Source organism: Clarias gariepinus, chromosome 15, assembly GCF_024256425.1.
Source record: "Clarias gariepinus isolate MV-2021 ecotype Netherlands chromosome 15, CGAR_prim_01v2, whole genome shotgun sequence".
NCBI classification, from domain to species: Eukaryota; Metazoa; Chordata; class Actinopteri; order Siluriformes; family Clariidae; genus Clarias; species Clarias gariepinus.
Window position 1 is genome coordinate 17971700 of NC_071114.1, and position 26977 is coordinate 17998676.

The 26977-nt window shown below is 35.3% G+C and overlaps 1 protein-coding gene across 1 annotated transcript in view; it reads left to right on the plus strand.

Annotated features, from left to right (window-relative positions):
- The window catches only part of osbpl1a (oxysterol binding protein-like 1A), a 31563-nt gene that overhangs the window by 2429 nt on the left and 2157 nt on the right, over nt 1–26977 (plus strand). Inside the window, exons 2-27 of the mRNA XM_053512569.1 lie at nt 1851–1976; nt 2598–2683; nt 2757–2831; nt 3322–3433; nt 4553–4638; nt 5343–5487; nt 7901–7968; nt 8392–8436; nt 8802–8875; nt 10153–10216; nt 10300–10395; nt 10562–10684; nt 11027–11108; nt 11897–12003; nt 15440–15605; nt 17293–17485; nt 18907–18982; nt 20152–20286; nt 20832–20929; nt 21158–21340; nt 22245–22352; nt 23543–23632; nt 23721–23844; nt 25232–25345; nt 25475–25598; nt 26229–26319. Coding sequence (XP_053368544.1) covers nt 1853–1976; nt 2598–2683; nt 2757–2831; nt 3322–3433; nt 4553–4638; nt 5343–5487; nt 7901–7968; nt 8392–8436; nt 8802–8875; nt 10153–10216; nt 10300–10395; nt 10562–10684; nt 11027–11108; nt 11897–12003; nt 15440–15605; nt 17293–17485; nt 18907–18982; nt 20152–20286; nt 20832–20929; nt 21158–21340; nt 22245–22352; nt 23543–23632; nt 23721–23844; nt 25232–25345; nt 25475–25598; nt 26229–26319 — 2789 coding nt within the window. The 5' untranslated portion in view covers nt 1851–1852. The remainder of the gene's footprint in view (nt 1–1850; nt 1977–2597; nt 2684–2756; nt 2832–3321; nt 3434–4552; nt 4639–5342; nt 5488–7900; nt 7969–8391; nt 8437–8801; nt 8876–10152; nt 10217–10299; nt 10396–10561; nt 10685–11026; nt 11109–11896; nt 12004–15439; nt 15606–17292; nt 17486–18906; nt 18983–20151; nt 20287–20831; nt 20930–21157; nt 21341–22244; nt 22353–23542; nt 23633–23720; nt 23845–25231; nt 25346–25474; nt 25599–26228; nt 26320–26977) is intronic.

Consider the following 26977-nt stretch of genomic DNA (forward strand, 5'->3'; position numbering starts at 1 on the left):
TAACTTTTGTCTTTATTGTTTGAATATGTTTTTGTTTAAAAAAAATATTATGGGAAGATGAAAGTCAGGGACATACAGAAATTACAGTTTTTCACACTCTAAAAGAAAATTCCAAAAAAGAAAACTTTTGATGCAATACAGGAAAATACAGATTCAGGAAAAAAAACATATGACTTGTTGTATGTTAATACATTTAAAATTGTAATTGTGTCTATGGAATAAAACACTTTAAAACATAAATCTTGCATCTGGCTGCATGAAGGTTAATTCCACTGCTGTTTGTAATTAAAGCACATTGCAGTCACTGTGTGGTTTAAATCGGGTAATAATTACAGGCAGAGTCAAACGTAACATATTCCAAAGCTTTTTCCTAATGAAAGGAATCATTGTCCTCAGATAAGCTAAACGACTTTTTGTGAAAAGCCATGTAAAACATACCAGCATCATGTGCTGTTATGCCTCACAGCAGCATTTTTATTTCCTGGTCAGAGTAAGGAAGTCACAAGATGGTGGTTTCTCTGCTACTTTTTTTGAGTGTGTTGTCACTATGAGTGACAGAAAGGATAAGGAAATAAAAGATACTTACTGCATTGTACTGTATATATGATGACATTTGTAAATATGACTTCTAAAAATAGACTGTGAATGTAAGAGCCACGGGGTGCCATGATCTAGTTCCTTTTTAAATCAATGGGGAAAATTAATTAACATTAATGTAATTATTTAATTGGGCGGGTTGAACAGTAGAAGGGGACCAATCTGACACCTACAGTATTATCAGTACATTTACATTACATTTAGGTATTTGGCAGACACTCTTACCAGAACGACTTACAAAAAGTGCTTTGAAGTTTCCGTCACTGGATAGATACTTACACTAGGTCACTAAGTTACTAACTAAGTGCCATCAGTCAAACCCAGTTGGGACGAATTGTCGTTTAAAGATTGTCAAAGACTCCGCTGTACGGACAACTAGAGGAAGTTCATTCCACCACCTAGGTGCCAGAACAGAAAAGAGCCTGGATGAATGTCTTCCTCAATCCCTGAGAGATGGTGGGTGGAGGTGAGCAGTGCTGGAGGATCGGAGGGAACGTGGTGCAGTGCGTGGTGTGATTAGATCAGTGTGATCAGTATCAGTATCAGCCTAACATTAGATTGGATTGTATATTGGATCCTGTTTCATACATTTGGATTGAAACAATCACAGATTTGAACAATTAATGTTTTTTTGGAATTGGCTTTAAAAAACATTACAATTTGAGTTTTGCCTGATTCTCAAGGTTACTCAAAAGGAAGTTTCTATGCTTTACTTCTTGCAACATGCTTAAAAACTATTTTTATTGAACAATGTGACCAGAGCCTATTTACAAATCGCATGTCAGTAACTTCCAAATATTAAATACAACAACAAAGAACAAATGAGGCATGACTAAATAGATGGGAAATTTTTTGGGTGCTATTAGATAAATTATTATTGTTATTTTTTTTTACCAGTGATCGTAGAATGTCTACGTGTCTCTGTTTCGTTGATGTCTAGGTTTTTAAACAGAATGTAACTGTTTTCTTTTTAATTTTGAGATACCTTTCTGTCTATTTCTGTGACAGAAAAAAACGTAGTACTATAGTCTATCACAATATTAGTGCTTTTCCTTACAACCCATTGAGTTTTAGTATAAACTACATTATATGGCCAAAAGTATGTGAACACCTAACCAACGTGTGCCTATTGAACATCCGATTCCCGATTTATTCTCTCTTTGTTGTATATAATAAGTTAAGTAAGTAATAACCTAGAACCCTAAAATGTCTGTAGTTAAGTCTAATGTTTGTGGGTTTTTGTCTCCTTAAAGAAATGGAGGACCTGGATCAGGAGGAGCAGTTTCTCCATGATGCCAGAAATGGGAACCTGCCAGGAATTCAAAGGCTTTTAATAGCTAAAATCAAAGGAGAAGCAAAATTTGAAATCAACTGTAAAGGTATGCTCTGTGTTAATCACATTTTTGTTTTGTGTCCACTTTATATTGTTTTTATACTCAGACTTGGGTTGATCTAAAAAAAACAACAACAATTTTTATCATACTGAGATGAAAAATAATTATTTAAAATAAATATATAGCTAAATATTCACATGTTAAATACATTATTGGATTTGTGGTAACATCATTCACATGGACTGGGATGGACACAGGCTTTCCAATGTGATCTCCAAAATAAATGAAAAGAGTATCTCTAGCAAACTATTGGGCTCCACAAAAAGGGAACTTGTTAAGGCAAATCATTTTTTCCTTACACATAGGGGACTCCTGTAGGGCCCTGCATTACTTTTACTAGAAAAGTTAGTGTCACAGTTTTTTTGCACGTGCCAGCACCACAAAGGGCGCTTCATTCCCCCCCATTTGGACTGCAGCTCTTAGTGTTTTTTTTTTCTCCACACTTTATCAACTATAAGGCCACATTGGTGGGCACTTTATCATATTTTTATCTACCATAGGGGAATCCAAGAGACCACTTTCAATATGTTGTTTTGACCATGGGGTATTAGGAAACTTTTTTTTTATGTATTTAATGCTGACTATAAAATAATTTTTTGTTCTTAGGCAAAAGCAGGTCAAATTTTGGATGGACTCCTCTTCATCTGTCCTGCTATTTTGGACACAGGGATGTAGTGGAGGAGCTGCTAAAGGTAAACATGATTTAAATTAATTTTCTTCTTAAACAATAGAATGGCTAAAGATTTCACCGTATCCCATGTTCAGGCTGGAGCAGACGCCAATCTGACAAATAATGTAGGAGACACACCACTCCATAAAGCAGCATTTACAGGACGGCAGGTATGTTATATAAACTATATGTACATTACATAACCTTACATTTCATTTACATTGTCAGCGTCTTGCATTTATTTATTTATTTTTACTTAGAGCTCTTCAAAAAATCTAATTATCATTTATATTATTTATAATCTCAGCTTTTGGGCTAAATTCTATGTGTAGAATTATAAAATGTATAATAAAATAAAATGTGTTTAACTCCTGCATATGTAAACTGTATTTTTTGTACAAATTTAATACATACCGTATGCCCGATACATTGAGAATAGAGCAATTAAATAGGATTAATGTTTTTTTTTATGTTAAATTACAGTATCTCAACTGATTTAAGGGGGATTTATGTCTTAAATAATTTTACAATTAGCCATGTATTTTTTAAATTTTCATAATTATACATGAAAGGTTTAAATATCTCCTCAGCACACGTCTGTATATTATTAACATGCTGTTTAGGGGCTGTAATCAATGTGACCCTTCTCTGTTTATGTAGGAAGTGGTGATGCTGCTGCTTCAGTACAATGCCTGTCCTTCAGTCATTAACGGCTCAGCTCAGATTCCCAAAGATGTCACGCATAATGAGGAGATCAGGAGCATGCTGGAGGGTATGTCCACTCACAAAATCTATCATTTAACCTAAAACTGGGGTTTACTGGAAAAAAAAGGTTTTTTAGTAAAAAAAAGTTTTTTTTGCTCCGTGCTGTAATTATTATCGCAATAATTCATTTTCGAGATTATCTTTAAATATACACCAGGTTTTTGGCCACTGAATTGTTGAAATGGGCAACATTCCAAGAGTAGATGTTTCACAGTTTGTATCATTCCGCTTGTCTTGTGTTTGCTACATATTGTTTTGAGTGTGGCAATAGTTTTTTTTTTTCACTGAAATGCTTAAGACAATTCAAAAAAGTCAAAAAAGCAAAATTAGGACTGGGCTCTGTGTGTTAGCTCTTTTAGAGGAACAAGTACAGTCCTAGCGATGGTCAACTGTGAGCACCACACAGGGGCAGTTGTGGCTCAAACGGTTGAGGCTTACTGATTGGAAGGTTGGGGGTTTGACCCCCAGCACCGCCAAGCTGCTACTGTTGAGTTCTTGATCAAGGCTCATCTGCTTCTGAGGAAGGACCCTGTGCTTCTGGAGCGCTGTATCCTGGCCTTAGCTTCTTCACTGAGATATGTGAAAAAAATCATTTCGATGTGAAATAAAGAACAAATAATAATGACAAATAAGTGAATCTTAATGACTCATTGAAGTGAAAAGGCATTTAGATCTTTTCTCTGAGTATGTTATGCTGCCCTGTGATGCAGTATAAGCAAAAGTTCAAATTCTGATATCCAGAATGGGAAAGTGGATTATGGAGTGAATCAGGCTGTACTGTACTAAACAATTATAGAAAGGAATTATTTTGTATTTTGTGTACAAAGACTGGGAAAAGAAGAGGACTTAGTCTTTATTTTTCTGACTAATAGAGAAATAATATCTCTATTAGTCAGAGATTCTAATTTGTTTACTGTAGGTCTTTCTGTTACATGTTAAACATACACTTGTGATCTGGTCGTGGAAAATGCCTTGTATGAAAGTAGTAGAAAGTTGCTCAAAGCTGTGTTGCGTGTAACAAAGCAATAACTCCTCACATGGACAGGAAATGTATGTTTCTAGTTTTCCACTGATGTCCACATGACTTTGCATCCTGACTGTGGTTCTTTTCTTTTTGCTCCGTCAGCGGCTGAGCGAACTGAGGAGAGGAAGTTGGAGGAGCAGGTGTTAGAAGCAGCTCGAGAGGGAGCCACAACTACCCTGTTAAAACTGGTACTTGCACCACAGATAATCACCTGCATGATCATGTGCAACAGTATAAACAGGTTGAGCAACATTTTGCCCAGTGTGTAGCATGTGTTCTGTAAGGTTTAGAAATTCAGAGAAAAAGTTACGTTCTTATTTTCCGATTTTATTATTAGCAGTTCGTGGGTGCTTTGTGCTCAACCCAAGTGGCTAATCTCCTTCCCTTTCTTCATCTGCTGAGCTTGTCTGATGTGTATACAGTACTTTCCCTTTTTATCCATCTGTAGTAATATTTAATGCCCATTAAACTAGTCTCTGTTCTATCATTTACATTATAGCAGCTATAATTAGTCATTTTATTTCTCACAAGACTCTCATTTTTTATCTCTTGAAGGTAATAAGGAAATACTCACAAGTTGCAGACTCTAAGTTATAGCTTTAAATCTGACATGGGTCTCCCTCCATGAATAATAATATTATTACAATATTCAAACATTGCAATAAAGTAAATCTGTGGTTTGCAGCTACAATATTGTCAGAGCGGATATTATAGAAAATTAATAAACATTATTTGATCAAATTAACAGTACTGCAGTATAAAGAGTTTTACTCACTTGGATAATACCGTCAACAAATTGTCTCAGAAATCTGAAGCTTATTCTAGTCGTTGTTTTAAATTGCTAATAAGGAATGTTATCTAAATCTGTAATGCATGATCTTTTCAAACATAGCTGAACAGGGAGAAACCTCCAAACCTCAACTGCACCGACCTGCTAGGTAACACACCACTACACTGTGCTGCATACAGAGGCCAGAAACAGTGTGCAGTCAAACTGCTACAGAATGGAGCCAGCCCCAATATCAAGAACAAAAATGGCAAGTGTTACGTTACACATTTGGAAGTTTTATGGAATGAGCATGAAGTAGCACTAAAACCTGCTGAAGTATTATATAAAAATAAAGGTTTTCTTTGATTTATTGTACTGAAGTAGAATTATGTTTTAGTATTGTTATATATTATATAATTATTATATATTTATTATATATTGTTTAATAATAGGGCAATTTTATATCATTATCTGCAATCAATGTATGTTTCGCTCTTGCCTTTTTTTCAAAATTGTGTATGGGGAAATGGGCATGCATTCATTAATAATTTATTTATTTCTAACTATTTTTCAGAACAGGTCACAATAATACTAATACTAATAATACTCATAAAAACTTAAATATTTTTTGACAGAAGAAAATTTTTCAGTATTGTTAAAAACCATTCATTTGTAAATTCTATTTGAATATTGTATTTGTATGATTTTTTTTTTATTTATAAATAAAATTGAGGGTAAAAATTTTTTTTCCATTTTGTTAGGGAAAATTTGCATCAGTGAAGTGATTTTGAAAGATTATATATACATAGTATATACAGTGGTGTGAAAAACTATTTGCCCCCTTCCTGATTTCTTATTCTTTTGCATGTTTGTCACACTAAATGTTTCTGATCATCAAACACATTTAACTATTAGTCAAAGATAACACAAGTAAACACAAAATGCAGTTTGTAAATGATGGTTTTTATTATTTAGGGAGAAAAAAAAATCCAAACCTACATGGCCCTATGTGAAAAAGTAATTTCCCCCTGAACCTAATAACTGGTTGGGCCACCCTTAGCAGCAATAACTGCAATCAAGCGTTTGCGATAACTTGCAACGAGTCTTTTACAGTGCTCTGGAGGAATTTTGGCCCACTCATCTTTGCAGAATTGTTGTAATTCAGCTTTATTTGAGGGTTTTCTAGCATGAACCGCCTTTTTAAGGTCATGCCACAACATCTCAATAGGATTCAGGTCAAGACTTTGACTAGGCCACTCCAAAGTCTTCATTTTGTTTTTCTTGAGCCATTCAGAGGTGGATTTGCTGGTGTGTTTTGGGTCATTGTCCTGCTGCAGCACCCAAGATTGCTTCAGCTTGAGTTGACGAACAGATGGCCGGACATTCTCCTTCAGGATTTTTTGGTAGACAGTAGAATTCATGGTTCCATCTATCACAGCAAGCCTTCCAGGTCCTGAAGCAGCAAAACAACCCCAGACCATCACACTACCACCACCATATTTTACTGTTGGTATGATGTCCTTTTTTTGAAATGCTGTGTTACTTTTACGCCAGATGTAACGGGACACGCACCTTCCAAAAAGTTCAACTTTTGTCTCATCGGTCCACAAGGTATTTTTCCAAAAGTCTTGGCAATCATTGAGATGTTTTTTAGCAAAATTGAGACGAGCCTTAATGTTCTTTTTGATAAAGTGGTTTGCGCCTTGGAAATCTGCCATGCAGGCTGTTTTTGCCCAGTCTCTTTCTTATGGTGGAGTCGTGAACACTGACCTTAATTGAGGCAAGTGAGGCCTGCAGTTCTTTAGATGTTGTCCTGGGGTCTTTTGTGGCCTCTCGGATGAGTTGTCTCTGCGCTCTTGGGATAATTTTGGTCAGCCGGCCACTCCTGGGAAGGTTCACCACTGTTCCATGTTTTTGCCATTTGTGGATAATGGCTCTCACTGTGGTTCGCTGGAGTCCCAAAGCTTTAGAAATGGCTTTATAACCTTTACCAGACTGATAGATCTCAATTACTTTTGTTCTCATTTGTTCCTAAATTTCTTTGGATCTTGGCATGATGTCTAGCTTTTGAGGTGCTTTTGGTCTACTTCTCTGTGTCAGGTAGCTCCTATTTAAGTGATTTCTTGATTAAGACACGTGTGGCAGTAATCAGGCCTGGGGGTGACTACAGAAATTGAACTCAGGTGTGATAAACCACAGTTAAGTTATTTTTTAACAAAGGGGGCAATCACTTTTTCACACAGGGCCATGTAGATTTGGAGTTTTTTTCTCCCTTAATAACGTAAACCTTCATTTAAAAACTGCATGTTGTGTTCAATTATGGTATCTTTGACTAATAATTAACGGTTTTTGATGAGCAGAAACATTTAAGTGTGACAAACATGCAAAAGAATGAGAAATCAGGAAGGGGGCAAATAGTTTTTCACACCACTGTATACACAGTATATACAGTATACTGTGTGTATATATATATATAAATATATATAATTTTTTTATAAGATTTTATTTTTAAAACATGCCTTTGTACATTTCAGAATGACTCTTTAACTGGAAAATAGATTTGTAATTTTGTTTATTCATTTGTTTATTGGTATATGTTTTGTTAAATGTAACAGTTTCCTTGTTTGCCTTTTATAAATTATGATTTATACACTTTTGGGTTTATTGTGGTGTGTTTGCAGGTCAGACAGTGTTTGATCTTGCAAAGGACAGTGAGATGAGGCAGATCCTGGAGGGCAGTTTAATGAAAGTAAGTGTATCATACGCTGGTGGTAAACTTTTCTGTAAGGAGATTTTAATGTAATGTTTAACGGAGTCTATAGTGTTAGTGTTTTATTAGAGTCAGATGTAAAGGGTTTGAGAATGACTATTTATATAATACTTGTGATATAAGTCTGTACAGAAATAAACTTGCTTCTGTGATGTTCCACAAGAATTATTCAACAAAATGTAGACAATAAGGATGACTGTTGTAATTTTACAAATAAAGTGTTGGAAATTTGCTGTGCTAGAAGAGGAATAAAACATGAGAAATGCTGTTTTGGAAAATAATCAACTTCAGGGTGATAACACTAGCTAAGCTTCAACATAACACTCTGGTCATAGATTATTTCCCCCATGACAGCAGTGATTTTTACAGGATGAAAGTGCTTAGCTATGCTTTTCTTTACAGGGTGGAAGGCACTATGTTCAGAAGTTTGATGGTCCTCTTTGGAAGGTATTTCTGTGTGTGCGCGTGTGTGAGTGAGTGTGAGCATAGTGCACAGATACATACATATGTATTTTATCATACTGTATATACCTAAATGTTGAGAGTAAAATGAATTGGTTATTTTTTGCTTGGGATATAGAAAGAGAAAGAACAAGAGAAAGAGAGACTAAGTGACAAGGAAATTGCAAAACTATTTCACAGGATATACGAAATGCTGAAATACTAACATATAAAGTCAGTTGGGACTCAATTATTTAAAAAAAGTAATAATTTTTAACATTAAAACTATTTATAGTGGTATACTTATTGATTGTCTTGCCATTTTCTTTATAAACAATATTTTTTTTAATTGTTATTATTTTAAACTTCAGAGCACAAGGTTCTTTGGCTGGCGTTCCTGTTGGGTCGTTCTTCAAGATGGAGTTTTGTCATTGTACTCAAACCAGTGAGTGTTTTTGAAGGTTATCCTCTCTATGGCTAAAGAAAAATTCAGCTATGAAGCTATGACCTTGGATATTTGTATTAGTTGGTGTGTCTTGATGATCATAAATGGGAAGGTACCTGAAAGGATACTGAATCATCAACTTTGTGGAAGAAATGTGATTTAGAAGGCTACGCTCACACTACAAGTCATATTGCTCAAGCCTGTTTTTTTTCCTTTTGTCATGACGGGTTACATTTATAATTACAAGTGACTTTTATCTGACTCTGATTTTATCTGACTCTAATGTGCTCAGTCCTTTTAGCAGCCCATATACGAAAATCAATATGCCTTTGCTAATGCCATCTTGGTTAAAAAACACATCATTAGCTTTTGCGACCATTTATTAATTTCAAACAATTAATTAGATTTTAGCAAAAATATGCTTTACTTTAGCTGCTAGCCCTGCTTTAAAATTCCAGCGCTGCCGTTGCTGACCAACATTGGCGCATGCCCCATACGTGTACAAAGACATTAAAAAAGTTGCATGAATTTCAAACCAAGTTTCCATTCAAGTTGCGTATTGGATATGTATCCTATTTTCTCTTTTTGTCTTTTCTGACACCTAGGTGGTGGAACGAACTTTGTCTAGATGTTTGTACAGCTGAGTCTCTGGCAATCTTTAAGCAATAACTTATATCTTTCTTCAGTACTTGAGTTAATCCCCGCCCCATTAAAAAAAACCAAAAAAACTTTCCAACAGTGTTTCACTGATAGTACTTAGTTAGTGACCTAGTAACCCAGTGTAAGGATCTATCCAATGATGGAAACTTTCCTATGTTGCTCTGGATAACAGCGTCAGCCAAATGGCTTAATGTAAATGTATTCGATCTGAAAAACATCAGATTTGTTTTTTCAGACATCCTTAAAAAATCAGATCTGTATTACATTAGGGTAAAAAAAAATCAGAATTGAATCGCTTTAAGCTGGTAATTTAAATGCAGACATAAATAAATGTTTTTGGAAATGACAGCTTTGTTTTATGTCAAAGTAAGATAATTTTCACACGTGATAACGCAAAGGATTGGGATTAAACATTCCAGAACTCAGATGTGAAAGTGTGATTCTACCAGCATAAGGAAACATTTTCACAAGTGAATTGGCCAACAAGTTAGTAAATAAATTCCAGGATACACTCACCTGCACCAGTCAATGACAATCTGATTGGCCTTTGGTGTTTAGTAATAAGTAATATAATAAAATTATCTGATTAACATTTCTTGTATTTGTCCTGATTTCAGGTCTGATGCCTCATCCAACAGTCAGAGGAAAGGCTGCAAAGCCCTGACCCAGGCCCATAGTAGTGTAAGATCAATATGTTTTACAAGATCTATTTATGCTTCTTTTTAATTTAGTCAGTGTTTTAATATCTGGCTTAACTCTCACAGACTAAAGACAGGGGCCACTTCACAGTCAAGTACTTTGATGACAGCGTCCATTATTTTAAAGTCTCACCAAAAGGTGACCCAGAAGCCACCAGAAAAGTAAGAACAGGTCTTGATTACTAGAGATGATTCCTAAAAAAATGGATTTGTGGTTTCTACCCACACTCAAGATGGCACATGCTCTAAATATTGAGGTGTGTGTGTGTGTGTGTGTGTGTGTGTGTGTGTGCGCGCGTGCACATTTGTATGTGTGTGTTTGTTACAGAAATGGCTGGATGCTATTGAGGCACACTCTGCTTTCAGCACTCATTACTGCTCACAGGATCAGGACAGTGAGGAAGATGAGGATGAAGTGATATCATTGAGTGAGCTAACAGAGTCTCTTCAGGTGAGTATTTGTGTAAGAACCACAGCTTATCTCAAGATTATCTCAAGTTTATCTTTTTTCTTTAAACTTTCTATTTGGTGACATTATTCATAAAAAGGAAATGGTTAATTTATGGTACAACAGTGTGTTTTTTTAAACAAATTAGGAGCTTTCGTATAAAACTTATTTCATCCATATGCTTGAATCACCAATAATTGTCTGTGCATACACATATCATCTATATAAAATATTTATTAGAACATAACTAGCAGCCCAGAATAGTTCAAAACCTTGGATCACCATCATTGTGATGCTGTGATGTGGTTTTGGTTGTAGCTCATTTTCTTTCACTCGTATTTACAGCGGGCTGAGATGTGTCATGGGAAGTTGGAATCTGAGGTGTTGTCCCTCTTCTCCATGGTAAAAGAGGATGCACTCAGTGAAGGTAAAAACAGCCATATTTATATTGCTCAATTATGAATTCATTTAATAAAGTGCAGATAGCTCTTATTTCAGGAGAGGAAGTTCCAGGACTAGATTTTTTTCTCTATTACTTATTTATTTATTACTCAAATGAATCCCTTAAAGGTATCTATGTTTATGGGGAAAATATTCCCCTGGGTGACAGTCATGTACTGTTTGAATTATGATGAGAATGGCATACCAAGAGCTGTATCCAAATCTGAGTTTTTAATGCTGAAACGTCAGTTCTCAGACCTCGGCTGCAACTATAACTTTAAGCACTGCTTAGTTGTGTGACTGCATACAGGATAAATTTAGGAGGAAACAGGCATATGCACTGCAAAAGATGACATCATATTAATGTAGTATACTTTATCCACTATTTACTATAATAATAAATTAACAAATTCCTTAAATAAATAAATAAATAAATAAATAAATAAACAACAACAACAACAACAATAATAATAATAATAATATAAATATTTAAAGTTTATGAAACCTATTTTTAGTCAGAATTTACATTTGAGTTTTAGAAATAATTAAACATAGCAAAGTTTACTTAGAAAATACTGAAGATAGAAAATATTTAAGATATTTTTATTTCTTTTTTTATTAATTAATTATATATATATTTAAAAATTTCTTTGTCCTGTGTGTCTGTGTGTGTGTGTGTGTGTGTGTGTGTGTGTGTGTGTGTGTGTGTGTGTGTGTGTGTGTTTGTCTGTGTGTGTGTGTGTGTGTGTGTGTGTGTTTGTTGTATATGTGCAGGCCTCCCGGGGGCTGTGCTGCAGAAGCTCAGAGAGGTGTGTGAGGCATCTAGTGAGACCTGTTCGTATCTCCGTCAATGTCTAGATTTGTTCTCCAAACAGGAAGGGGTACGAAGCAACTTACTACATTTAATTCACTGATCGATAAAGAGGAAAGTTTTTTAAGAACACTAATGTATTGCAGTAATCATGTCTGTTTTAATTGTGCACAATTAGAAACCTAATGGATTTAATATTATTAATCTTCAGATACAGGAAAGTGAACAATATGTTTAGACGGAAATGAAAACATGAATTTAAGAGGTCTAGAATTAAGGAAACTGGTAAGGTAATTGTGTAATTCATAATGTGAAATGCGTGTTACTAGGAGTCAATAAACTACACAAATTAGCACATTATACTGAAGCACAGGGAAACTGATATACACTGGCAGTCAAAAGTTTGGACACACCTTCTAACTCTATAATGTTTCCTGATTCTTATTTCTTTCTTCATTGTAAAGTAATGCTGAAGGCATCTAAAATTTGCAAGAATCTCCTCTGAACAGTTGATATTGAGACGTGTCTGCTACTTATGCTCTGTAAAGCCTTCATAATGGCTCTAGGTCTTGAGCTGAAGGTGAATCTAAAGTGCTGTTAATTGATGATTTGAGGCTGGTAACTCTAACTCTCCTCTACAGGACGGTAAATTTCTGTCTTGCTTTCCTGGGATGAACTTCATGAGAGCCAGTCTCATCATGTTGCTTGATGGATTTTGCAAATGCACTTGGTAATGCTGTTCTTGCAAAAACGTCTGCAAAACAGCTGACCTTCATGTCTTAAAATAACAATTTGTTGATGTTGTTACGTAACATAATGCATAATTCTATATGTTATTTCATAGTTTTAAAATCTCCAGTATTGTTCCAGAATGTATAAAATATATCACTTAAAAAAACATTGAATTAGAAAGTGTATCCAAACTTTTGACCAGTACTGTTATTTTATGAATTTATACATTAATAAATAACATAAAAGTAATAGCATAAGTAGTCACCTTCATTCCTGGGAAACTCCTAATTTGCATGCAAGTAAAGCATCATGTCAGTAAATATTTATATCCATCATGAAGACCAATGAGATTTTAAAACAAGCTCAGGACAAAGTTCTGGAAAAGTGTGGTGTGAAAACCTATTCATGTTTTCTAAATCACTCAAACTTGTTCTCATTAGAATATGAAATGAGTTGAGTAGGTTAAATTAAATATAGTCAATGCTGTGATTGTATCAGGAAAATGATCATCACTGTTGTCACTCATACAGTATGTGGTGTTTTGTTATGGATATTTCTCAGGTAGTTTAGGAAGTATATGGTTTATCAGTGTGAAGTTATGAGATCAGGTGTTACTTCATGTGGGACAGCATGACACTGAGGCAGAGCAAACCCAGGAGCATGGGGTTGATGATCATTAGCAAGTTTTTTTTTAATCCATTTATGTGGATATGTGGCTATTCTTCTGTACAAACCCCTGGAAATGAGCTTGATTACAATCAAGATAACTAATCAGAATGGAGAATTCAGCCAAACTACACTATAAACTAAATTATTGATTTTATAATCCAACAAACTATGAGCCAAAACACAGTATGTTTGCTGATTTTATTTGATTATGTTATGTTTGTTTATACATATAATACAGAAAATGTGTTTGCCAACGAAGTTTCTTCTAAAGTTTAAGCAACGTGGAAGTGACCAATCTTTCTTCCCTAAAAATTTGCAAGTTGCTAACTTCAGCTGTTTTGTAGAGATTATTTTATATTTGCCCCAACGCATCCCGTGCAAAATTATGAATTTTTCCCCCCAAAAACCTGCAGTGTCTATAACCATTTTAAATTCATAATGCAATATGTTAACAATTGTGCAATTCTAGAATAATGCACTTTTGTGAGTTTCTGTCTTTTCATGTGAAATCTAAATTGGCCAATCTGAATTTTCATCTGAATGACAATTAAGATCATTGAAAGATTTGAATTTAAAAAAGTTATGAACACTACACCTAGATGAGACCTTTTAGAACCAATACCATGTTTTGGCTGTATTTATCTTTTTGCCATAGCTGCCTTTTAATTGTTGAAACATTTGCACTAAACTCTACAAAGTATTTGGCTGAAACAGCAGATGGGTGTGTCCTGGACATGACTGATGTTTGTGACCTTGTCCTTGTATTACCCTGTGTGTAAGAGACACCAGAAGTGATGGCAGTCCATCAGGTCTAACAGTGAATGTTTTTGCAAAGGGCCACCAGTTACATGATACCCAAAGGATTGTGTTTCCAACTGAGTGTACTGGAACATGACAGTCTGCTTCTGTTCTATCAGATTATTCATGGCATTAATCTTCTTATCTTAATCAATATGACCAGAAGCTGCTAAAGTGCTAGATTTGTTATATTCATAGTGGTGATATTTAAAGATATAGTCTAGTGTTTTTTTATTATTATTATTCTAAATGTTATGTCAGCTGGAAGAACATTAAAATATGTTTATTATAGATCCTTCCTAACCTTTCTTTAGCTTTGTTCATCTTACCAGCCTGAAGATGAAGTGACTGAATAAGCTAAGCTAACATTTGAGTAACTTTCTTATGTGAGAGGCGCTCGGCCCAATGATGTCATTCAGCATCAGCAGCGCAGGGATTTCATAGCAGTGCTAGCAATAGCTGATAAAAGAGCTAAAATAGGGCAATCTTACTTTCTTGCTTCTTCTGAATCTCAACAAAGGCAGCTACAGTAAGTAACTGCTTTTCATCCTCTAGAGCCCAATAATAGTTATGATAAAAATGACATCCGTTTGAAATTAATAACCGGGTATGTGTCTAATCAGTTCAGTTCATAATTAGGTTGTAATGAATCAAATTGTCAGTGATACTCCCAATCATGTCATCAAACCAATAGCAGATACTTGTAAGCTGTATAAGCAATAGCACACAAAGTAAATGTGCATAGTATGCAATAGAACACAACAGAACTGAGTAAATGACTCAGTGAGTCATGTTGATGCACAAAACACTGATTTGTGAAGTGAAGAGACAACAAAAAGACTCATGTTTAGGCACAGTAAGATATTTATGAATTTATTACCTACCTCCGGTAATGAGACAGTGTGGGTAGATGATGCTGATAACAAGTGAGAGCAACATTTCCTGTGGTAAAGTTTAAAATGTGACCCGAAATTTTGTTACTTTGTAGTGTTTGTCATTGTTTCTTTAAGTGGGAAAATCTTTTAATGGTTACAACTTTAAATGCCTGACCTTGAATTTGATACCTGCATAAGATAAACGCATTTCAGTTCAGGAATGCCTGCTGAATTTAAAATAAGATTAAAAGAAGACTAGATAATGTACCTGAATTTCTAAAATTTTTTAAAACATGTTTTCTAAAATGTTTTAAGAAAACATTTCTGTAAAAATATGTTGAAATCAACAAAAAATCTTGTTAATAATAGAAGTCTAAGGGCAGTTGTTAGGACAGTCAGTAAATGTGTGTGTGTGTGTGTGTGTGTGTGTAGGCACGCAGTCTTAAGCTGGAACAGGAAGTGGAGAAGAACAAGATCCTTTCGGAGGCTCTGCAGACTTTGGCTACAGAGCACCATGAGCTGGAGCAGTCTGTGGTTCGAGGCTCGTCTCCCCGCAGCGCCATTCTCAGCGAGGACGACTTCTACGATGCACTTTCCCGTTAGTGCTCCTTCATCTTCTATTAAAAGCAGTCATTTTCCAATAAGTGCTATACTGTCAGCTCCGAAAGTATTTGCAGCATTTTAAATAATATGCATCAAAAATCCATCGTCAGTAGATGCTTTATCATGGTCAGGGTGGAAGTTTAGCCGAGGCTTATCACAGGAACACTGGATGTGAGACGTGAGTCTGGAGGCTTTTTTGTTGTTCTTGACAACAATCTATTTTGCAATCAGTCTTTTTGGAATAGTAATATAGGGTTGTACACATGTAAAATCTTCCATCTTCATGTTCCAGCATTATGAAGGAAAATATAGAACAATGAAAAATGTTGCACAAAAAGATGCAAAAATGCTATTGCAATGAAACAATGACTGCAAAATGTTTATTTTAATTAATACAAGAGCCCTTCTGATAGATTATTTTGTAAATATAGCAAGATAGCTCATTTACTTTTATGTACAATCAATTCAAGATGATCTTTTCACTCAAAAAGTAATTGATTCAATGGATTATGTTATGCCAGCATATTAGCAAAGCAAGCTAATTGAACTAGCCAAGTACACAAACCAGAGGCACCAACAATTTCTGCTATTTCATTCAAAGATTAATTTATCTTTTTATTGTCTCTATTCAATTCAATTTTATTTGTATAGCGCTTTTAGCAATTTTCATTGCCGCAAAGCAGCTTTACACAGTCAAAAGAATTATTTAAGTTTGTATGAAATGTGAATTTGTATGAATCAAAATGGTCAGTTTGTCCCTGGTGAGCAAGCCGAGGGCGACAGTGGCAAGGAAAAACTCCCTGAGATGGTAATAGGAAGAAACCTTGAAAGGAACCAGACTCAACAGGGAACCCATCCTCATTTGGGTGAAACAGAAAGCAGTAAATGATCTGCATTTATACAGTGTGTAGGGTGGGAGGCAGTTCAGCTATAATAGCTAATGTTAACTATTCACATGTAAACTACAGGATAGGATTTTAATCATTTTTTTGCAGGCACTAGTTGCAGGTAGGAACTAAATTTGTGAGTAGGTATCTGAAGGAATGCCCCCGCACATCTGCTGCAGGATTGGACAGAGCAATCATTTGAGCCAATAGTTTTTATTTTCTAGCTTTTTGGTGTCATAGCTAATTTGCAAAGAATTGGGAATAGTTGTGTGTTTCTGAAATCTTGGCTTTACTCTGACATGTTTGTAAAAGTACATGTGAATTTATGGGGAGATAGGAACATACAGTATGTTTGACACCATAATATTACCAATGCATGTGTCAGTCACATGTTTTTCATCATTTTGTAAACTGTGAAATTAATTTCACAGAATTAACTGCATGCTCTGAACACAGTACCAGTAGTTTAAGGAACAAAAAAAAACATTATTTTTGTCTCATTAATGATTCATTGCAGTAAAACAATCGACTGCTTTTGCAGTTTTTCAGCATAACGTGTGAAGCTTCAGTGAACTGATCAGGAATTAAAGTAATACATATAATCTAAACAACTTTTTTGCAGTAAATAAAAATTGTATGTATGGTTTTAAGTGTTTCATGTGCAGCTTCATTCATCGGAGCATTTCGGCTCCTTTAAAAGCCACCCGATCCCCTACTCTGGTTTCATCAGGTAGCTTGATGGCAGCTTCTCTACTTAGCATGTCCCGTGTGTGTGTATGTGTGTGTTTGCTATAGATTCTGACTCTGAGCATTCACAGAGCTGCCTAGAGTTGAGTTGTTCTTTCGAGGAAGGGGACGAGGGCAGGTCAGAGCGCTTTGGTAGCGTGCAGAGTTGTTTCAACGGAGAGAGGATGTCTCAGAACGACTGGCATGGTGATGAGGGGGAGGAGGATGAAGGAGCCAAACCTGAAGGAGCCAAAAAGCATAGGTAAGTAATGTACGTATTGAACAAATTTACAGTGTCAAATGACAGTTGCTCCAGGTATGATCCCAAAATTATTCATTAGCTGCAATGTTCCAAAATTACAGTTTCTATGCAAAGGTATATATGAAGTTTTTAATCAAATATGTAAAGTTTTTTTTTATCTCCTCTGTGCTGTGTTTTGTTTTGGTCATAATTTTAAATAAATAATTTAGTTGGTGTGCGTCGTAGGAGGAGCTTGCATTAAAATTGTAAAAGATTGATGAAGCGGCCAAACGTAACGGCTAGTAATTTGAACTTTTCATGTAATTTGTAAAAACCGATAATGGCATTAACAGAGAGCCTGATACAAATACGAGATGTCTTTGTCTGTGTTCACTAATGATTACTTTGTCTGTAAGGCTAAAATTAATAGCACCTTTTAAAAAAAATATTTAAATATATATGTCATACTTCTAAATAAAAGTTTTTCTAATGAAAGTCCAAAAGTCATTATATGAATTTGTTGCCAGACTTTCTTGTGATTTAAATGTAGTCATGAGGAATAGTTCTCCAGACTTCCTTTCAGACTTTTTCATGTTAGCCCTCATTTTTAGTGCAGTCTGGTGATTAGTATACTGGCATTGTTTTCCCTAGAGATGTTTACAGTCTCATTGATAAGAGGGTGATAGACTCTTTATGTGCACATGCTAAAGTGGTTATTGGTTATTTATTTATTTATTTTAGTGGTTTTGGTTATTTATTTCTCGTGCAACACAACACTCATCCACGACACTCAACTGGACTAGTGATGTGTCAGTCATGAACTAGACGCCTCAATGAGCCAGCTCTTTTACATGAGCAATGAGAACCGGCTCCCATGTTTACTGGCTCACATGCCACTATTTAATGCACTCTAATGTTCCACGTCCTGGATTCGAATTAGCGGCTGTGCCAAATTATACCAGTGGTTATAAAAGTGCTGCTAACAGTGTTTATCCATTCACATTACGAAAAAAAAATCAGTCAAATACTATTATATTCCTTATGATTTATTAAACCATACTTTAGTAGCATGTAATCATTTAAATTTAAAATGTCATGAATTATCAACACTTAGGAAACTGACCTGAAAGATCTAAGATGTCAGCGCTCAGAGAAAACAAGGCCTAATTGTGGTTTATTAAAGCATTGCATATTGTGGTAAGCAGTGCTGTAAAGGAGGTATTTCTGGACGATTCCAGGTGTCCCTGAATAAATTAGATTTTCAAGCGGCCCAAAATTTCTAGCAGTGCCCCTGATTGTGATGATGTCTGTTAATGATTTAGATTTAGTTATGCCATATAATATAGTAAAATCAGTCTACTTTCCTTGACTCGTTTGTTTAATGTAATGCAGGCTTTATAAAGAGAAAGATAATATCGATGATTTTTGTTTCTGTTCCTCAGGACAAGTTTGCCAGCTCCCATGTTTTCCAGAAACAACTTCAGCATCTGGAGCATATTGAGAAAGTGCATCGGAATGGTAAACATACTGAACTTGAACAAACACTGAATTGACAGTTACAGGGTGATATAGTTTTAGTTAATCAAAAGTAGATGTTTCTTTTATTAAACCCAGAATAAATGAATTGAAAGAAAGATGCTCTTAATTACATTGTTAGTGTAGCAGTCTCATGCTCCCTAAACCACCCTTTCACAATTTGAGCCCAATTAATTTTGGCATCGTCATCTTGGAATATTCCTGTGACATCATGGAAGAAAAAAAAACATTGATGAAAACACGGCCTCCACAGCTTGTATGGGTGGCATTAGGCATGATCCCTCTTTTCTTACCCTGATACAACCATCATTCTGAACAAATGTTTCACGGTCCATTCTTTATGCTCCTTAGCAGATTTTTTTTCCTGATTAGCCTCAATGATAATCCAATGGAAGGCTTGTAACTTTGTGGTGACTTTTTTAAAGGTATAAAGTTTTAGCCCGGGCAGGTTATAATCAGTTTGATTATTTTCCTATAACAGCATGATAAAATATATTACTCCTTACTTCTTTATATGCAATGATTTTGGCTTAAATTTTGTGCGTATTTAGTTACATCACATTAATTTATTCTAAATTTTAGAAAACATTAGGACAACGTTACTAAGGTAATGTGGTTGTTGTCATGTTTTTATCTTGTTTTTATTACACTGAAAAAAGTACAGTTCAAAAATATATTAAATATTTATTATATAAATCGTGTTTTCGTTGTTTTTCAGACCATTTCAGATTTTTTTTCTTAAAACGATTTGTTATAAAGGTGTTAAAGGAGATTTGTTTATTTGAATTTTTTAAATAATTTTTCACGGTTTCCCTCAGATTTGTGAGGGGGTCTTTGGTTATTAATTAATACCACCTGATGCCAACGGGGCTTTCCTTCATGGGTGGATGATTAAGAATAAAATTCATTAAGCCATTTTTATATTCCTATTGTTCATGAATTTTTAAAAACATTCTTAAACAAGCATTTCTATCGATTCTTTGGTTTACAAAGTGCAGTTCTTATTAATCAGATTTACACCTGACTGTAGTTTTAGATTCAAGTGTTTTTTGAGCTATTTATTTCACCTGGACTTTAAGGCTTGTAATGCAGTATTTTTTATACTTATGTCACAATTTTTGTGCAAACCTGGACATTGTCTCTGTCTTTAGGAGCTGTCTAAGATCACCATGCCAGTTATCTTCAATGAGCCGCTCAGCTTTTTACAGAGACTCACAGAGTACATGGAGCACACTTATCTCATCCAGCAGGCTAATGACTCCACCGACTCCATCGAGAGAATGAAGGTAAACTGTCATGAAGAACAGAAATTTACACTAATAGAGAGCATTTATAGAAACTTAATTCTGGCTATTATAAAGACAAACATAAATATTGTGTACACATTTTGTATATTTATTGTATATGTATTTATTTTATACATAGCACAACATGCCAATAGAGCACAGTAATTACTTACCAGGTTGATGTGAAACGGCCTATTAGTGTATACTTGATGCAAGACTTTGTTCAAACACACATGCCTGTGTACTTGATGTACATCAGAAGGATTAAATGCATCATCCACTAGATCGCATGTCACGGACAAAACATCCCTGGCCATCTGGTTTCCAAGTCAAATTGAAAACTCTTTTAATAAGTTCACATGCACAATGATGGTAAACACACTAATGAGTTAATGTTATGATTATTATTATTCCTGATTATCATGTACTGAATCTAAATACTAGATACTGACTAAACAGTGAAATAGCATGTGTAGTTTTTTATGTACTAAGCGGTACATTTCTATTTGTGTGTGTGTGTGTGTGTGTGTGTGTGTGTTGATCAGTGTGTAGCGGCGTTTGCAGTGTCTGCAGTGGCTTCTCAGTGGGAGAGGACTGGGAAACCCTTTAACCCCCTGCTGGGGGAGACCTACGAGCTTGTCAGGTGAATATAAAACACACACCCAGTTATAATGTGTTTAAACAGTGTACATGTTGTTTAATTGGCCAATTTAATTAATTTAATTTATTAAGAATAACTTAAAAAGTGCTCTACAACCCATTGAGACTGAATGCGCCCTGTAGTGGAACCCATAACAGATAACCCATAACAGTCAGTGGCCTCAGGAACACACAGATATACTTAAAAGGTCCTACTTTGTTTTTTCCTCAGAGAAGATTTGGGTTTCCGGGTGATCTCTGAGCAGGTGAGTCACCATCCTCCAGTTAGTGCTTTCCATGCTGAGGGCCTGCAGAAGGACTTTGTTTTCCATGGGTCCATCTACCCCAAGCTGAAGTTCTGGGGTAAAAGTGTGGAGGCAGAGCCGAAAGGCCTCATGACTCTCGAGCTGCCTAAGTAAGAACGCACACAAGTCATTGGTGTAATATTACTTGCTTAATTACATATTGCTGTAAAAACACAATGAGCTGTGTTGTTATAAGAGAATAAGACAGGACATGATGATGTAATGTCCCTCACAGTCGATTACTAATTTCCCACATAGCCTCTCATGTTATCATGAAAAATCACAAGGCGTAATCCTGAAGATTTCAGAAAACATAATGTTACAGCTTTTCCTGTGACTATTACACTGCGCAAGCAGGGGAGACTCCCTCCATAAATGTAAAATAAACACATTACTTTTTAAACATCGCATCAACTATTTCACATGCTTCTAAATCTTTTTATGTGGAGGATCTGTTGGACAAGTAGAAATGATAACACATTAGAATTAGCACATTAATATATAAACAGATATTACTTGCAGCTGCACTATTGTAGGACCTTCTGTTGGAGAAATGAATCATCTGCTTCTGGACAATCAGAATTTAGAATCTTACAGTTCTGTGTTTTAACCGTTAATATACAGTGAACAGATTATTTTTATTGATTAGCTCTGTTTGTATAGATTTTTGCACCATAATAATAATAATAATAATAATAATAATAATAATGCTTTTTATTTATATAGGTGCCTTTCTGGTCACCCAAGCTCGCCTTCCAGATCAAACAAGAATACATTATAAAAATATATATTTTAATAGTATTGTTTTTTAGAAACATGAGCTACCATTCCTGACACCCCTTTAAATACACAGTAGAACTTGAATGCAAACAGATCTCACAGCTGTAAACATTTTAGATTACACACACAAGTAGTAGGTGTAGTATCGAGTATATAGTAGTATCAAGCTTATTTGAGTTCAGTTAAAATTGTGTTGGACATAATTTATTTTGATGATAATTGTTTCCCATTCAGGTACAATGAGGCTTATACATGGACAAACCCGACATGCTGTGTTCACAACATTATAGTGGGGCAGCTTTGGATTGAACAGTACGGTAACGTGGAGGTGACCAATCACAGGTGAGTGAACATGGAATCCCCTGGCTGATCAGGCACTACAGTTATCATTTACTTCAGGACCATATTCATTTATGTATACAAGGGAAATCTTTAACACCCCTACAGTATCTCTCTTACGGAGAGTAGGTGCAGTTTTGCGCGGTGGCAGTAAGTACGGTGGTTCATTGCAATTCATAGCGAGTTTTGACATCGTGATTTGCATTTCCAATCTTTCCACGTGAAAAATGAAACGTTTAAGTTGGCCAGTTGCTCACAGTATATAACACTGCGTCTTACCGCAAGTCAAACCACTTAAGGTAAGATCGGGGTGTATAAAGATTAAGTAGGCAAAAGTAGCCAAAATAATTCAAGGTTAGCTCTTTAGCATTTAAGTAGGTGGTTTAATTGTGGCTAATTATTCTGCATGTACACAAAGCTCTGTCCTTAGTCCTTGATTAATTGATCATCAACAGGTGTGCAGATCTCAAAAAATTTAACATTTGGGCAGTTTGCTGGAGCATTAAGTAGTGTGTTAACACAATGCCAAGAGGGAAAGACATAAGCGATGCTCTTAGAGAAGCAATTGTGGCTGCACATTAATCTGGAAAGGATTATAAAATCATTTCCAAACAATTTGGACCTTACCGTTCCACAGTGAGAAAGATTATTCAAAGTGAAAAGCATTCAAGACAGTTGCCAATCTCACTGAGCCTTATTGAGCATGTCGAATGCTAACGTCCATGACAGGACAATTAGAAGAAGACTGAACAAGTATGGTTTATTTGGAAGGGTTGGCAGGAGAAAGCCTTTTCTTTCTAAATAGAACACAGAAACAGGACAGAGGTTCACAAAACCACATCTAAACAAACCACATGACTTGTGCCCAGAATAATGTTTGGCAAAACCCAAACAGCATTTCAGCAGAAACACCTCATACCCACCAATAAACATGTCAGTGGAGGGTGATGATGTGGGCTTGTTTTTCCAGCCACAGGACATGGGCAACTTGCAGTCATTGTACTACAAATAAATATAGATATATAATTTGGAAAGAATTACAGCAAAGTGGAATTGTTTTTTTTTTAATTTATTTACTTTTTTTGTAATTGAAAATCAAGTCTTGCTTATGTCACAGAGTTCCTAAAATATGCTTCAAAATATAAGACACTCAGTATCCTACCTATGATCATACTGCTCTGTTTTTCTACCAGAACTGGTGAAAAGTGCTGTCTCAGCTTTAAACCTTGTGGCCTGTTTGGCAAAGAGCTGCACAAAGTAGAGGGCTACATTCTTGACAAAAGGTAAACTTTACAGGTTACTTGTCATGCCACATGTTAAAGACCTAAAATAGAAACAGAAAATCAAACTTCTTTTTTTTTTTTTTTTAAGCAAAAAGAAAGTGTGTGTTTTGTATGGGAAATGGACAGAATGCATGTATGCAGTTGATCCAGCAGTGTTTGAGGCTCACAAGAAGAATGATAAGGTCACAGAGGGGAGGAAAAGCAGTAAAGAGGTGTGCTCTCTTACTTTTTTCTTGACTGTGATTCGTGTATTTAAAGCAAATATCTGTATATAAGTGCTTAGACTAAATTGGATAAATGATTTTGCAATTGCAATTTTGTTATTCTTGGTATAAATCTTACTGTAATGAAAATTTTATTTTTGTGTAATTTATATTACTATGGATTTTATTTACTTTGAACTTAAATGTGGAGCTAAAAAGAGAAAGAATGTCTGACATGACTATACATGGATGAAAAAGTGTGCTGTGTTGCTCATTAACTTGCTGCTTGTTGCTAAATTGTTGTGGTATAAGATGTATAAAACACTTCAGAAGGTTCTGTTATAGGGAAATAATTACCTTTGGACATGGAGTGTTTCAAGTTATTTCCCACCTAACACTGACTTAAGAGCTTGTGGAGGCTTGTTTCCTTCTGTGTGGTTCAACATGGTTCTTTTAAACTAAAAATAAAAGTAACTGTATTATACAGTATACGACTTGGAAACACTAGCTATCTTTCTGGAATTCTGTTTTTTTTAGCATTTCACAAAAGCACACACATAAATTGCACTGTAATCACAAACATGTGCACACTCATGCAATCCCCACTCCTTCTCCAATCGAAAGGTAATAGTGTGAGCACACTCTATAAACGACAGAAATCTACGTTCAGTATTAAAAAAAGGCTATTTAAAATTCAAATCAAATTCAAATTCAAATTTTATTTGTCACATACACAATTATACAGAGTACAATATGCAGTGAAATGATTTTGTGCGACCACAGAGTCGCAACGGCAGCCACCTAACCGGCGCCATCATAGAAAATAAGGAATAAGATACATTAGGATAACGACGGTAAAAAATCCCCTCCCAGACTGTCCTTTAAAAAGGGCAGTGTGCGATCAGGGGTACAAAAAATACCTCAGCAACAAGCACAGAAAAACATGTAAACACAAGACATAAACATTGCAACGATGAGGGTACAGGGGATAGGAAATGTCCAATGTAGGCAAACAGCTCCAGTCCCTGCAGCTAAAGAGCGCTGGTCCCGATTCCGCCTACCCACACTGAAGGGAATAAGCACACGAAGGCGTTGGATATGGGGAAGGTAGAGTGTCTATCTGTAGCTGTTCTGTGAGTGCGTGAGTGCGTGCGTGTCAGTTGTAAGCCTGTAACATCCCGTAATAGTCTGCGCCAGGTGTCCTTGAAAGGGGGGGGAGTAGGATTCCAGAGCGTCTCGTTATCTTGGTCTTCGGGGAGTTAGTTATGTCTCCAGCCACGGCCTTGAAATGCAGTAGCTGGAAAGAAAAGGGGCAGCCGAAAAAGAAAAACATATTTCCAGGTTAATAGCTTTGATGTGTGTAATTCAATTTTCAGTGTCTCACTGTGATCTATAGGGGTCCAGTGCTGAGTCTGAGGAAAGCCCACAGACAGGCAGTTATTCTCTGGAGGAGATTCCAGGCAGCCATTTACTTTGGAAAATCTCACCACGACCAGCCAACTCTTCTCAGGTCTCTTAGCAACCTGTCATATATTCTCACACTCACTTTTTTCATTGATTATCAGGGTATAGTGATGTGGAGGCTCATTAATTTTACACTATACAAAGAGATGTTTCTCTTTCTCCTTTTCTTCTGCAGATGTACAGTTTTACGTTGTTTGCTATGCAGCTAAATGAGCTTGATAAAGAAATCGAAGCTGCAATTCCCAAAACTGATTGCAGACTAAGACCAGACATCCGCGCCATGGAAAATGGAGACATTGGTAATGTCTGGATGTGTAAATGTAGATGCTTGAAAATCAGGATTTAATGTCATCATTTACACTGGAGATTTGTCTTTGTCTTCCTGCTTCTTTCCCTTTATTTCTTACCTAGACATAATAATAATAATAATAATAATGATGATGATGATGATGATGATGATGAGGATGATGATGATGCATATTATGTCATATTTAACTAAAATATTATATAGTATAATATATTTTTAATGTTACATGTAAAATATAATACCAATATGTTATATTTAATTTTTTTTTACTATTATAAGGATTAGAATATTTAGTAGAAGAATTTATAGAAATTGTACTGTAATATATCTATTATAGTTTTTATAATACAATATCAATTCAATTCAATTCAATTTTATTTATATAGCGCTTTTAACAATGGTCATTGTCTCAAAGCAGCTTCACAAAAAAAAAAAATGAAAGATTTTTTTTTTTTTTAATATGATGACAATATGATGATGATGATGATGATGATGATGATGATGATTATTATTATTATTTATAATAATAGTAAATAGTCAGTTATCTTTATCCAAAAATACATCTTGGAGAATTATTCAATAGCATAATTTTGACTTTTGACCTTCCGTCTCATGCCCTCAGATTTGGCAAGTGAGGAGAAAAAAAGGCTGGAAGAAAAGCAGAGAGCAGCACGTAAGAGCCAAGGCAAGTCAGAAGAGGGCTGGAAGACAAGGTGTGTGAGAATATATATCCCTTACTTTCTTTCTTTCAGCCCAGCTGTGAAGGGCTGAATCTTGTGCATACATACTTTAGACAAAGCTGCCAATTTTTGAATGCTGGAACACCTTTTACTGTACACTAAATATTGACCCAGATCAGCATTACATTAGACATTTCAGTGTGTACTTAAACCAGTGACTGAAATGAGACAAATGTGAAATCAAAATGTGATGTGGTGTTTTTTTTATGTTGTTTGTTTGTTTCTAGATAAATTTCTCTGCAATTCTGTATAAAACATATAAATGTAAAAAATGTCAATGTCAAACACCTCCTGATATATGCCTTTTTATGTAACATTTCTTTTTGTAAACCCTTTTTATTATTATCCTTAAATTATATGCAGTGTACGAATGAACTGTTGTTCTAGGAACGATAACGTATTAGAATGAGTGCATTAATGCAAGCCTTAGATTTGCAGAAGCTGCTGTTACAGAAAATTAATCCACAATTTGACCAGTCACATCAAGTCTGGTTGCACAGGATAGTTTTGCACAATAGAGCTATTCTTTAAAAGATTTTAATGGATTTTAATTAACATTATTTCCACATACAAAAGTGCTTTTATTTATTAAAAAAAAAACAATCTGCACTGCCAGTAAAGTTATTTATGG